Here is a 15,078-nt window from a genome sequence, read left to right as displayed (position 1 = left end):
ACATCAATAACTAGATTCCTTATAATTCTATGTATTTGATATGCATGCATTTAAAACAGTCTTTTGATTAGCTGAAAAGGTTGATGACACCAAATGAACCAAATCAGCTGAGAGCCCCTGTGCTTCAGAACAACACAAGCTGTGGAACACATTGCCAATGGCGTTTGGGGAGTTAATGAGTCACTAGAGGTTGGGAAACAGCAGGTAGCAGGTCTGCCACCTCACCAGATGTGTGACCTTTGCTGAGAACAATGCCATCTGCTGAACTATTTTACCTCTGGTTTCCACAGCATGGATGCATTTCCTGATGATGCTGAAACCAATGCTGTCCAACTGTGCAGCTGAAAGAGGAAGAAGAAGGCAGTCAAGTTGCTGGCCACACATATACCAACCCCGGAACAGCGCTTGACCAACCCAGCATGACTCAGTCCCATGGCGTTGCCAAGGATTCTTTTCTTTTTTTCCACTGAAAGTACAAGAATGATTCAAAATTTAAAACTGCTAGCATTCACAGAGAGCTTACCATATGCCAGGTACAGTTCAAAGTGCTTTGCACATATTACCTCATTTAATTCTCATGGTAACTCTCTGCAAGGTTATTGTCTATTAACAGCAGAAGAAACACAGCACAGAGTGATGAGTACTTTACTGAAGGAGTAACCAGGCAAACTTTAACTTGTTTTGCTGTTGTCAGGAGCTGTAGGACTAACTGTGTGCTGGTCTCCTTCAAAAGGCATAAATAAAAGACTATACTACCCAAAGCAATCTATAGATTCAATGCAATCCCTATCAAGCTACCAACGGTATTTTTCACAGAACTAGAACAAAAAATTTCACAATTTGTATGGAAATACAAAAACCTCAAATAGCCAAAGTAATCTTGAGAAAAAAGAATGGAACTGGAGGAATCAACCTGCCTGACTTCAGACTATACTACAAAGCCACAGTCATCAAGACAGTATGGTACTGGCACAAAGACAGAAATACAGATCAATGGAACAGAATAGAAAGCCCAGAGATAAATCCATGAACCTATGGACACCTTATCTTCAACAAAGGAGGCAAGGATATACAACGGAAAAAAGACAACCTTTTAAACAAGTGGTGCTGGGAAAACTGGTTACCCACTTGTAAAAGAATGAAACTAGAACACTTTCTAACACCATACACAAAAATAAACTCAACATGGATTAAAGATCTAAATGTAAGACCAGAAACTATAAAACTCCTAGAGGAGAACACGGGCAAAACACTCTTCGACATAAATCACAGCAGGATCCTCTATGACCCACCTGCCAGAATATTGGAAATAAAAGCAAAAATAAACAAATGGGACCTAATGAAACTTAAAAGCTTTTGCACAACAAAGGAAACTATAAGCAAGGTGAAAAGACAGCCCTCAGATTGGGAGAAAGTAATAGCAAATGAAGCAACAGACAAAGGATTAATCTCAAAAATATACAAGCAACTCCTGCAGCTCAATTCCAGAAAAATAAATGACCAAATCAAAAAGTGGGCCAAAGAACTAAACAGACATTTCTCCAAAGAAGACATACAGATGGCTAACAAACACATGAAAAGATGCTCAACGTCACTCATTATCAGAGAAATGCAAATCAAAACCACAATGAGGTACCATTACACGCCAGTCAGGATGGCTGCTATCCCAAAGTCTACAAGCAATAAATGCTGGAGAGGGTGTGGAGAAAAGGGAACCCTCTTATACTGTTGGTGGGAATGCAAACTAGTACAGCCACTATGGAGAACAGTGTGGAGATTTCTTAAAAAACTGGAAATAGAACTGCCATATGATTCAGCAATCCCACTTCTGGACATACACACCGAGGAAGCCAGATCTGAAAGAGACACATGCACCCCAATGTTCATCACAGCACTGTTTATAATAGCCAGGACATGGAAGCAACCTAGATGCCCATCAGCAGACAAATGGATAAGGAAGCTGTGGTACATATACATCATGGAATATTACTCAGCCATTAAAAAGAATTCATTTGAATCAGTTCTAATGAGATGGATGAAACTGGAACCCATTATACAGAGTGAAGTAAGCCAGAAAGATAAAGACCATTACAGTATACTAACACATATATATGGAATTTAGAAAGATGGTAATGATAACCCTATATGCAAAACAGAAAAAGAGACACAGATGTACAGAACAGACTTTTGGACTCTGTGGGAGAAGGCGAGGGTGGGATGTTTTGAGAGAACAGTATAGTATCTAGGGTGAAACAGATCACCAGCCCAGGTTGGATGCATGAGACAAGTGCACTGGGAAAACCCAGAGGGATCGGGTAGAGAGGGAGGTGGAAGGGGGGATCAGGGATGGGGAATACATGTGAATCCATGGCTGATTCATGTCAATGTATGACAAAAACCACTACAATATTGTAAAGTAATTAGCTTCCAACTAATAAAAATAAATGGAAAAAAAAGGCATAAATTAAATGCTCAATAAATGTCAGATAAGTGCTTCACAGAGCTCACCTTGTTTAATCCCAGCAAGTCCTCTAGGTTGGTACTATCATGAGCCCCAAATTATACAAGAAGAAACAGATTTGGCAAAGCTAACTATCTTGACCAAAGCTGCAGAGCTAATACGTGGGAGACTCTCTCCAGAGCCAGTACAACCTTAACTGCCTTAAAAGTGACTCTGAAAAATAAAAAAATAAGTGACTCTGAGTTAAAGGGGAGAATAAAATTCTGCTCAGATGACTAGAAAAAGGGAAAAAAAGGAAAAGTGACCGGGGGCGGGGGGGGTGGGATTAAAACAGCCAAAGACAAAGAAGATATCTAAGGGAAAAGCACTAGTGTGGAAGACCTATCCTCTGTGTGGTGACAGGGTTCTCCATCTGCTCCAAAACACCCTCTTGTCACTCAGAAAATAAATGACAAGCAGCACCAACTTTTCCACAGCACAGAATCAACTGCCAACCTGGCAACAGGGCTGAAAACCCAACAAAATTCATCCCCATGCTCTGATTACCCAATGATAAGATGTGCGTGGTAATCTTTAAGAATCTTTGACCTCCTTAGGATATCAGGACAAGATGTTCTACAAACCAGTGTTCTGAGTGGAGAAGGGAATGGTAGGAAGAAGGAAAGTGAGTATTTATAAATGATTTGTTGTCATCCCAGGGCAAGAACGAGAACTGAGCAGAACTTGAACTCATTCTGGATCTCATCCAAATGGAATCTCTCCATTCTTAATGTATATAGTTGACTATAGGTCCAGTGAAGGAAAAAATCCTTTAAAAAATCACTGAAAATTCCCCAAATCAAACCAAAAAGGAATGGCATCTTCCCCAAACTTCTCTTCCCAAAGAGAATCAGCTTTAGCTCTTGCATGTGTACATATCACTTATGGTACTTATTATTAAACATACTTACTATCTCTAGGATAGTAAATAAAGTACTGGAAAGGGGGAGGAAATGATGTTTTTCTTCCTGCAGAGCACTTGCTATACAAACCACTGTTCTTGTTCTCTTAAAGCTACAGAGAGTCTACTAATTCAATCCCTTGCTTCTTCTAATATGAACCGAGTGTTTACTCTGCAAATTGTGTTGTATATAGCTTTCTGACTCGGAAAAGGATCATTCTTCCAAATAAAGCTCAACTCATACCATTGAGTTTTCTCAAATTTTGACAAACTATAATACATAGTCTAAATATCTACTGGAATCAAAGCAAGATTTTTTAAAAATGATAACTCACTAAGATATAATTCACATAGTGTAGTGTTCACTCATTTAAAACTTACAATTCATTAATTTCTAGTATATTTCAAAGTCATGAATCAATCACCATTCTCTACATAATATTTTCAATACTCCCATGAAAAACCTTATACACATTAACAGTAACTCTCTATTTCCCTCCTCCCTCAGCTCCTAGAAACCAGAAATCTAACTTCTGTTTCTATAGATTTGCCTATTCTGGACATTTCATGTACAAGCAATCATATAATACGTGGTCTTTTGTATCTAGTTTCTTTCACTTAGTATAATGCTTTCCAGATTTCTCTACAATGCAGCATCAATGCACTTTACTCCATTTTATGACTAAATAACATTTCATTGCCTGGATATACCACATTTCATTTATCCATTCATCAGTTACCATTTCTGCTTTTTGGCTATTATGAATAATGCTACTAGGAACACACTGGTGTACAAATCTTTGTGTGAACATATATTTTCATTTCTGTTCATTATGTGCCCAAGGTTAGAAGTGCTAGGTTATATGGTAACTCTATGCTTAACTTTTTGAAGAAATGCCAAACTGCTTTCTAAAAGTGCTAGACCACTTTACATTCCCACCAGTGACATATGAAAATTCCAATTTCTCCAGGTCCTTACCAATGTTTGTGATTGTCTTTTTAATTACTGCCATTCTGGATGTGAAATGGTATCTCACTGTGGTTGTTACTTGCATTTCCCTAATGACTACTGGTGCTGGGCATCTTTTCATGTTTAGGGGAGAAAGTTCATTCCTTTATACAGTAGTCAAAATAGAGCCTACTGGCAAGTATTTGTCAGAGGGGAAATTGTTTTCTATACTTAAGGATGTTTCCTAAATGTCTATAACATGATTCAACCAAAGCCTTTTGGTTCTTCTTTTGAGAGGTGATTAGGAGGATTCTTGCACAGGGATGATAGTCAAGGAAGTTTGGGAGAGAAAGGACTGAAGTTGTGGACAGTGCTCTGGGGAGTTGCTGAGATGGATTCCAAATTTGGAAATTTTAAGGGTAGGTTTGTGAACATGGTCGTGTTCTAGGCATTGACGAACTTCTGTTCTGGACAAAGACTGTTTTGCTTCCTTACCCCGTGAACATGGTTAAAATTAGAAATAACTTGGCAGCTGACAGGGATGACCCCAGTGGCCAGAAGATACATGCTCATAAAGCCACTAGCCCAACTACTGGAAGAAATATGGACAGAGCTAGATATAACCCTGCAGAGACAAATCAGTCCTTGACCTTTTCTCATGGAACTGTGGGAAGTTGGCTCCTTCTCTAAGTAGGTAATAGCTAATGGAAAAGAATACAATGCTATCCCCCAAGCATATTCATAAAAAAACTAAATTCCACTAACCCACACTAATTACACTACGTCTTTTGGAAAATGGCAAAGAAAAATGCCCCCCACCCAAAATCTCTGAGTAAATGTTCCTTCTTTGGTTTTCCCAAAATTAGAAGTTCTCCCATTTGCTTTATACCAGCAAAACCCTTTTCATGAACTAAATCTTACACAGATGTTACACATAAAGTCATTACACATGTAACAATGTTAGTATTATTAGTTGTCTAAATTCAAATGCATATAACAAATTCATATATTGCCAAGTCAAATGCTAAGAGCTCAAGGTAACACTATAAGCCTCTAACATGTTCAGGCTGCATACTGATGATAATTACTATAGTTTCATAAACAAAACTGTGTTAAGAGATGGAATTAATATCAAACAACAGTCCTAATAAGGAACTCATGAAAAACAGTTTAACTATCACTGTTGTAAATCTCTAAACTGTAACTGGTATAAATTATTACACTGCCCCCTACCCTGGCACTTCTCTGTATTTCTCTATCTCTGGTGTGCACACGCGTGTGTACACACACACACACACACACACATACATAGGTTTGAATTCTATTCTCACCAGTCTGAGTTTCCTGCTGACATCGTGATTAGGTTACTGATGATGAACAATTTCTTTCCTATTTAACATGTACTGAGTACCACTGATGTGACAGGGACTACAGTGAATCCATAATCAGATCATTAGTCCTGATCACTGTCCAGCAGATACATAATCTAAGTTAATTGAGATCTCCTATTCGGAAAATCCAGTTCCCACTATCAGGTTCAGAACACCATCACCACTGAGCAGAGTTTGCTAATGAAAGAAAAAGTCTGAGCAGCCCGCCAGATGGAAGCGGCTGTCCTTAATCCCTTCAAGCAGGTGATTCAGCTCTTTTACTGAGCCTAGGCTCAGAAAAGGTCAGGGATTTATTTGCAATTGCTGTATCCTTATAATCTCCAGAAATAATCTCTCATTAAATATCTACTAGGCTTGCATTATTCCCTTAATTTGACTGGCAATGAGTTGTTGCAGGGCCAGTACCTCCTGGGCCAGACACTCACGGTCTGGCAGCTAAGGCTTGGACTGGCTTACCTTCCTCTCTCAGCCATGAGTTTAGCTCTGCCCAGGTTTACACAAAGGACAGGCTAAACAGTTGTCAGACAATGAATATTCACAGACCTCACACAAACACCCAGGCTGACCTGCCAAGTTAGAAAAGGGTCATCCTCTTAACTGTCATGTCAACTTTGAAGCATTATTTGTCTGTTTTTAGAGGAAGTTAAGGGCCAGTGTCACACAAAGCTATTTTCTCGAAGTTTTATGGAGAACAGAAGGACATGGGACAGGCAGTTTGACTCTCAGTCAACCTGGATATTCTTAGGGCCAAAGAGGGAGGAGGATGCCTAGCAGACTATTTGGTCTTTGCTTACCAAGCCCAGGGTATGAACTCTGAGAGGAGGGAAGCAGGTGAGATCCAGGAATTGACTGCTTTACTACAATGGGCTTAAAACAGCAATATATTTTAAAGATCCGTCAAATTGTTTAAAAGAAGGAGACTGGTGGGTCAGGTACACACATGGATTTTAGCATAACCTTCAATGCCTTGTTCTGCAGCTTCTGGTACCTCATGTTACCTCATATGAAGCTTTCCTTGGTCTTTAAAAAAAAAAAGCAGCAGCAGCAGCATGTAGGTGATGGTAAAGAGTGAGAACTACAACAAAATCATGAACTTAACCCTTAGCACTTCCCTTCTTTCTTATCTCCCACATCCAAATTATTCACCTCAGTTTTACCACCTAATGCATCTCAATTTTACCTAGTTCTCGCTGCCTTCACCACACCATCCTGGTCCCCTCATCTGTTACTAGGACAGCTGCAAGGCCCTCCTAACTGGTCTCCTTAGCGCACACCTCCTCTGACTTCCTCCAATCTGCCCTCAACCCTGCAACCCCCATGACCTTGACAAAACCAGACCACATCACCTCTCTGCCTAAAATCATTTAATGGCACCTCACTGCTCTTAGAAGCATAACCCTGGCCCCTAACAAGGCCCACACAGCCCTGCATGGTCTGGCTCCAGCTTCATCTCATGGACCTCCCCCAGGTCTCAGCATCCCAACCACACTGGCTTCCTCTCAGAGTGTCCAATTGACCACACTTTCTCCTCAGCCTTTGTACAAGCTGTGTTTCACCCCTGGGAGCCCTTTGGCCCATGTGACTCCAAATTCTCAGGTCTTCCCCTTCAAGTATCATCTCCTGTAAAGAAGCCTCTCTGACCCCTCCACCTAGGCTGATGCCTTCCTCAACCTCTTCATCAGAGTATGCAACATGAGTACAAACCTACATTTATTTGTAGAATCCTGCAAAAGATGTCTGTCTACCAAGCTGGATATGCATTCATAAAGACAATGGTCCATATATAACTTTACTCATTTATTGTCATTATTACTAAATCTCTGTCATCCACCGTCCACCATAATGCTGGAAATGAAGTAGAAGCATGTAACTCTTCATTTGGTGTAACTTTTCATTTTGGATACATGGATCTGTAAAGTGGTGACTGAATGGTAGGAAGAGCTGCAGAGGGGCAGTGTGGTAGAGTCAAACTGACCTTTCAAACTTCAACTGATGTAAACCCTATGAAAGCAGATAGGTTATCTAAGCTTCTGCTCCTCAGCTTTTTCATCTTTTGTGAGGATAAAAGGTTAAAGAAAGAAATGAACGGCTTAATCTAACCACTTCCTTCCTTCCTGTATCAATACAAACAGGTATTCCAACAGTACAGCCCTAAGAATCAGGGAAAAACAAAAACTATGCAAGCCAAGACATAGAACAGAGGAAACAAAACCAAGTTTAGGTTTCCTGGACACTTTTATTAATAGAAATCCTTTGCTTGCACATACTAACTAGGCCATCTAAACAGTCAGACAGGACTTCCCTGGTGGCACAGTGGATAGGAATCCACCTGCCAATGCAGGAGACATGGGTTCAAGTTCCGGTCCGGGAAGATCCCACATGCTGTGGAGCAACTAAGCCCGTGTACCACAAGTACTGAGCCCTCACTCTAGAGCCTGTGCTCTACAACAGAAGCCACCACAATGAGGAGCCTGCAAACCACAGTGAAGCAGTCCCCACTCACTGCAACTGGAGAAAGACCGAGAAAAGCAATGGAGACCCAGTGCAGCCAAAAATAGAAATAAATAAAATCATTAAAAAAAAAAAAAAAACAGTCACAGGCCTGAGGGTAGAGAAAGCTCTAGAAAATAACAGCATTCACCTCCAGAACTCTGTGCCACTCACTCTTGAGGTCCCAAAGTCCCTCTTATAAAAATCACTGACTAGCTGGGCCTGTCTCCAAATCCTTAGTATTCAAAGCATCCAGAAACTAGGTAAGAAGTGGCCAAATCACCAGTTCTGAATAGAAGGGACCTTTTCACAGCATAGGCTGACTGATGGACATATAATCTGAAAAAAAAAAAAAAAATGACACTTTGAAATATTTCCTAAAGTCACCCCAGACATGCCTCCCAGGAATTCTAACAGACCTCAGACCTCTCCTCGAAAGGAGAGGAACCGACTTACCTGAATTAGGCTCAACGTGAATTAGATGGAATTAAGTTTCCTAAAGCTGGTGTTCGACAGATTTTTTCTTTATTCAACTTTTCTCTGATTAAAAAAAATATATCTTTCAAGTTTTTTTTCCTTTTTTATGGGAGAAATGGAATTTTCTAGAAATAAAAACAAGAGAACTGAGGTAAAGGAAGTCCTTGCTGTGTTTCCAATGCTGATGGATACAGGAAGTCGTCTGGAGTTGCTGAGACCAGCTCACCACTTTATGGACAGTTCCTGGTGCACGTTCTCACCACAGAAATTTACTCACTTTCCCTATGTGATTTGCTCTTTAAAGCCTGGCCTGCCTCGCTCCTTCTGAATTTAATCAATTTCAGCACCATTAAAAGCCATGAAGAAAAACACCCACACTGAATTGAATACAAAATCCCATCTGGAGAAGAGATTTCCAGTTGGCTCACACACTCAAGAGGGGCTCACATCCTTTTCCTAAGCATGTGAAGCCCCAGAGTTGCCAGGGCTTCCTGGCTGTGAAGCTTCCAGTGGGGTCCAGGAAAAGTGTGAGTTCTCTACTTGGGCAATTACCCAGAGCCAGTTTTAATCCCAGATCAGCTCCCCACACCTGTGACCCATTTCACTTCACTGCCAACTGCCCTTTATTCTGTTCCCTGGCTGGTAGGTACTCAGGGAATGTGAATGAACTTTAACATTAACTGAAGTAACACTGACAGAAGTTGTATGTACTGGAAAGAGAATAATGAATTTTAAGGCCAGACAGACCTGGCTTAGACTCCTGTCTCTGCCACCTCTGGCCATTATGCTCTTAGGCAAGAAGCTTCACCTTCCTCACCTGTGTGGTATGGTAACTCACCTTAATGCTACGAAGGTCAAATGAAATGCACAGCAACTGAGACTTAGCTAGTATTCAGTAAATGGTCATTACCAGTACTATGATTATTAGGATATAGTAACTACACTGCAATACTTGAATCAAACTTTCTAGTTGATGAAATACTCTTCACATCCAAGTGCATGTTAACCTTACTGTAATCTCATGGGGGTACATATTGCTACTATTCTTACTAAAAACATCTTGCTGTGTCTCCACACTAGTAAGCATAATGAAGGATAATACAATACTATTTATAGAATAAATTAATAGCTCATAGTTTATTTGACTTTTCCAATATATCTGTTAAGTTTTTACGATGAGAAATGCCAGGCTCACAATGTTAAGTGGTACCAACAATGATGATAGCAGTAGTAACACTTCACACATGGTATTGCTCTGGAGTAGGCACTTAATTGCACCATATCATCACCATTATCATTATCACCAGCCCTGCTCTGCAGGCAAGAAACCTTGGATCAAACAAGATTAAGGAACTTCTGTAGGATTATGGTGTTCATGAGTGGTGGAACCAGGATTCTAACTTGGTCTGGCTCCAGAGATCATTCTCTTCTATTCCCTGTTCCTCTGCTGAAGTTCACACAGTTAGTCAGAGAAGGACCAGGGCTGGAGTCCTATTTTCTGGATTCTGCCCTTTCTACTCCAGAAGTAGCTCCCAAACCTAGGGGACAGACTCAGGGGCATGCTTGCTCAATGCAGATTCTGGGTGCCTCTCAAAGGATATGCTTCAGCAGGTATGAGAATCACATGTGGGATAGATAACACTGTACTGTACATCAAGTGACTAAAATTATTATCACTAAAGACCACTACAAATGATTACTGACTATTAGTTAATGGGTGATATCTATTGCACATTCCTCATCCAATAGAAAAGATTTACCAGTGCTGTGTACCCCAAAGTGTAATGTTGGCTTGTGCTATCAGGGTATATGAAATGATTCCAAGTAGTTCACAAATAAATATTTGCAATCGTTACACACTTACTTTAATAAGTACTAGAAATTTATTGTTTTATCTCACAAAGTATGATGCATTTTTAAAATAAATGTAGTTTGAGAAGAGGGAATTGATTTTAAAAAATTGTACATAAATAATATTACAGGGGGCATATATACATGTTAAAAAATAATGAAGGTGACAAACAACACATTTGGGAGCTACTGTCCTAATCTGTAGCAGTCCAGGCACCACCTTCAACCTGGCTGAAAGGAAAAGATGGGAGGGTACCACATTCTATCAGCAAGCTGTCCTATTTCAACAGTCATCCTTGATTCCTTGCCATCTCTCACACCCCACATCCAATCTGTTAGCCAGTCCCATCAGCAATAACTTAAACCTAGAATCCAGCTACTTCTCATCATCTCTGTTACTAATACTTTGGTCCAAGCTACCATCATCTTTTGCCTGGACTGTTCCCATAGCCTCTCAACTGTTTCTCCTTTTGCCCCCTACAGTGTATTCTCTGCCGGCGGTCAGAGTCATCTTTTAAAAATATACATTGGCTCATGTCACTTGCCTGATCACAACGTGCCAGGGACTTCTTATGACACTTAGAACGCAATCCTACCTCCTGACCACAGCCTCACATGGTTCAGTCTACCTAAACACTCTCGCTCTGGTCTCTGCCAATCCAGTCACAAGGGTCCTTCCTGATACTCCTTGAACATGGCTAGTTCAGCTTCTCCGCTGCAGGGGCCTCTGTACAGGTGCTTGTTTCTCTGCCAGTTCCTGACATGCCACCCTCCCTAGGTTTGTTCAGGTTTCTCCTTAAATATCATTTCTTCAAGGAGGCCTCCTTTGTTCCTGGTATCTAAAACAGCCACCCATCAAGAGAGGGATGGACTGGGATTTTAGGGTGAGTGGATGCAAACAGTTACATACAGAATGGATACACAACAAGGTCCTGCAGTACAGCACAGGGAACTATATTCAGTATCCTGTGATAAACCAAACTGGAAAAGAATATGAAAAAGAATGTGTATCAGTGCATAACTGAGCCATTCTACTGTACAACAGCAACTAACACAACATTGTAAAATCAACTATACTTCAGTAAAAAATAAATTAAATATAAAATAGCCCCCCTTCCCTTGTCTGACTTCCTCATAGCCCTTCTCTCCACCTGGAAGCCTCCCTTTGCTTGCTGGCTTTCTGTTTGGTGTCCCTGCTCTCATTCAGGGACTTTATCTGCCTTGTTCACTACCGGAGCTTCAATACACATCTCCTGAAGGAAGCAACAACTACAACCCACATTTCACCAGCAGAGACACCAAGAAATCAATAGGTAAAGCAGTTCTGACACTCCAGGAACCTCAGCGGGGAGCAGCTGACTGAACCCTGGTACCTTCCAGAGTGCAGGGGTCTCCTGGGGAAGCACAGGACAGCACGGATAGGGATCATTCACCCCCTGGCCTCTGTGCATGAATACCACCAATCAGAATTTTCTTCCTTGGCCAACCACATACCCAGGAACCTATCTTCTTTTCTCATGGTTTCTGGAGACACACATTAAGAAAAATAGCTGAGAAGGATGGAGAGTAAAGCAAGTAAAACAGGTAGCAGAAGAACAGATGACAACCCTGCCTGGCTTGGAATAAACCTGCCAGTCTCAGATGTCCCAGTTCTCAGCCAGACAGAGGCAGCCAAAGTGGCAACAGTCGGGTTCCTGCACAGTACAGGCTGGGAACTGCAGGCCAGCTTGGGGTGGGAGGACGGAGGAAGGACTGTTTCCTTGTGGGTTTTTACATCTGCAGTCTCCTAGTCTACCTTAAAATTCCTAATCAGTACAGCTGCAAAGAAGCAAGGCTTCACACACGCCTTGGTAATGTGAACCATCTTAATCAGAACTATTTATCTCCTACCTGGGACTCTGGGCATCCCAAGAATGACTTACAGTCCAGTGGCCTCAATTCCTTTCTACCTCGAGGCCTGGGTGGCTGTGCACTGATTTCTCAACCAAGAGAGATCAGTGCCAGCTTTCCAAAGGTGGACGTGTTTCAAGTGGAAAACCAATCTCCTCTGTCCAGCTAGATCCCTTCCCTGCCTCTAACTACACATCCTCTACTTTATCTGCCCTAGAAATGGTTTAGCTATTTTTCAGACACAACAAACACCAGGGCAGTAGCAGGCAGGGAAGGAGATGCCATTCGAATCTGAGGCCTAAGATTTGCACCTGGAGTCACCATGATACTGTATGATGTGGGAATACCTGACCTCTCGGACCCTTTTTCTCATCTTGAAGACCAAGCATAGTAGAAATCAAAAAAAAAGCAATGCATGTAAAGGCACTCTGAGGAACTCCGAAAGAAACTATGCAGTGTCAGGCTTTATACAAATAGCCTCTGGTTTCAGCTAATGATGATGCTATTGATAATAACAGCAGAGAGCAACATTTAATGACTGCTTAGAATACCAAGCACCACTGATTAAAGAATTTCCAGTTTATTCTCATTTGATACTCTCAAAAAAACCAATGATGTAGACAGTAAGACTATCCTCATTTTACAGATAAAGAAACTGGGGTCTGGAGAAATTAATTTCCCATGGTTACACATTCAATAAGCCATGAGGTTGGGATTCCAAACACATGTGTAATAATACTCCAGAGCCAACGTTCCCAACCACTCCTCAACACTCCCCCCCCCCAACCCCGGTGGGCAACAGGACTTGACAGCTGTCACTAAATCTCACATGCTGAATTACAGGTGCATACTCTGAACACTGACTAGGGTGGGAAGGAATGATCTTGAGTAACCACAAATTTGCACTCAGGATGAAGCCTCAGTTTTCTCATCCGTAAATGGGATCAATACTACCATCTGCCTCTCAGGGTTCTTACAAAGATCAAATAATATAATGTAGGTCAGACACTAAGCACATTGCCTGGGACACAGTATGTGCTAATGATAATGTTTATCACTAATGATATCATTGATCAAGAGCCTGCATTCTTACTTAGCCAGTGAGGTAAATCAGTCTCTGTCTCCACAGCCCCTTGCACTGGGCTTTAAGAGTTAAGGATGTTGCCACGGACCTGCTTGCTGTTCCTTGGTTGAAGCCCAAACTGGGATGCCAAGGGGTGGTGGGCACCTGCCAGGCGGCAGCCTGCTATCTGTCCAGAGCCCATATGGTGAGGGGAAGGGGATATCAGGCCACAGCAAAGTCACGCACTGGCTGCATTTGTCAGTCTAAAGCTGGCTGAGGAGAGGACGGATTTGAGGACAAGCCGAAAGCCTTCTGACTACACAGGCAAGTCTGAGGAGTACCAGGGTCAGCCATGTCCATGGGGGATGGGGTGTCACCAAACTAAAGGGCTGGGAACCCAGAGAATAGCATCTCAGAGGAAACAACCCATTCCTTCTCCTTCCTCTCCTGCTGGCCCCCACGGCTCATGCTGGGCTGTTGCCACTCTACACAGGCCACAGCAACCAGCTGTGCTCACAACTCATAAGGAAAAGCGGGCTGCAGGGGGTCAGCACTTCAATGAGATAGCATGAGACCATCTCATCCCACCATGGCTCAGGAGAAGAAAGTAGTGGTGACAAAAATCTGCCATGGAGGAAACAGGGAAAGAAGAAGGGCCAAGAGGGGCTGGGGGCAGCAGGAAGGGAATGCACGCCTGTCTTCTATCAACTCTGGCTGGCAGGTGTAGAGAGAAAGCTGGAGGGGAAGATGCACTCAGCTGACTCCCTTGTGGGCCAGCACATAGGAGGCCAGGCCACCATCCCCACTAATGCGTCCATCCTTCTCAGGTTTAAGAGGGGAAATGTTCTATTTATAAGCCACCAACCAGTGGAGATCTGGCAGCCACCGGATGGCTCTGATCCTACAGGGATCCTGGCTACTTGCGGCTGTCTTCTCCAGCCTCTCAACTGTGGGTGTTCTCAAAGCAAAAGGCCAAAGATGATTGGAAGCAAAAGAAAAAAGAAAAGCTGCTTTCCTGTCCTTTGCTGCTTTCGTGAGACTGCTAGCTTTTTAGTGGCGGCTAAAGACTTCAGAACATTTTAAAAACAGTGACCCATGTGGTCCCATCAGACCTTCTTTCCCTGTGAGCCTCAAGACTCAATCTCTCTTTTCTGTTTTACAATCAATGGAAGCTGAGGCAGAGAGATGAAGGGAATGCAGAAACCAGAGGCAGGGCAATGGGCAAACAGAGAAAGGTAATGATGCCCCTCCCATCTATCTCCTTGTCCTCAATCTTATCCTCATGAAACAAGAAGTGCCTTGATCCAGCACCATTATGGAGTCTAATCTGAATAATAGCCGAGAGAATGAGTGTACATAACAGAAACAACATGCAAAGCAGCTGTGGTTGTGTTGACAAAGTCTGTGGGAGAGTAATGGGCCATGTTACAGCTCTGCACCTGGGAAGCTTGAGTCACTGCAATGTGTGACTCTGGTTCTCCCAGCATCCTATGTGACGTGTGAGGAGCCGCAGATGGCTCTGAAGGAGGCTCACCAAGAAGGAACAAGGGGTGGCCCCTCAATGGC

The 15,078-nt window shown here is 42.2% G+C and overlaps 1 protein-coding gene across 14 annotated transcripts in view; it reads right to left on the bottom strand.

Annotated features, from left to right (window-relative positions):
* The window catches only part of ARHGAP26 (Rho GTPase activating protein 26), a 548,614-nt gene that overhangs the window by 190,309 nt on the left and 343,227 nt on the right, over window positions 1-15,078 (bottom strand). For all 14 annotated transcript variants that reach the window (XR_011486887.1, XM_070465556.1, XM_070465553.1 and 11 more), the window contains one exon: window positions 276-341. Coding sequence is in view for 13 of the 14 variants with exons in the window: in XM_070465556.1 (XP_070321657.1) it covers window positions 276-341 (66 nt within the window). In the remaining variant the exon portion in view is untranslated. The remainder of the gene's footprint in view (window positions 1-275; window positions 342-15,078) is intronic.

The sequence above is a fragment of the Odocoileus virginianus genome, chromosome 3, assembly GCF_023699985.2.
Source record: "Odocoileus virginianus isolate 20LAN1187 ecotype Illinois chromosome 3, Ovbor_1.2, whole genome shotgun sequence".
Taxonomy (NCBI): Eukaryota; Metazoa; Chordata; class Mammalia; order Artiodactyla; family Cervidae; genus Odocoileus; species Odocoileus virginianus.
The sequence above is the reverse complement of the archived record's forward strand: the minus strand, read 5'-3'. Positions and strand labels throughout refer to the sequence as shown.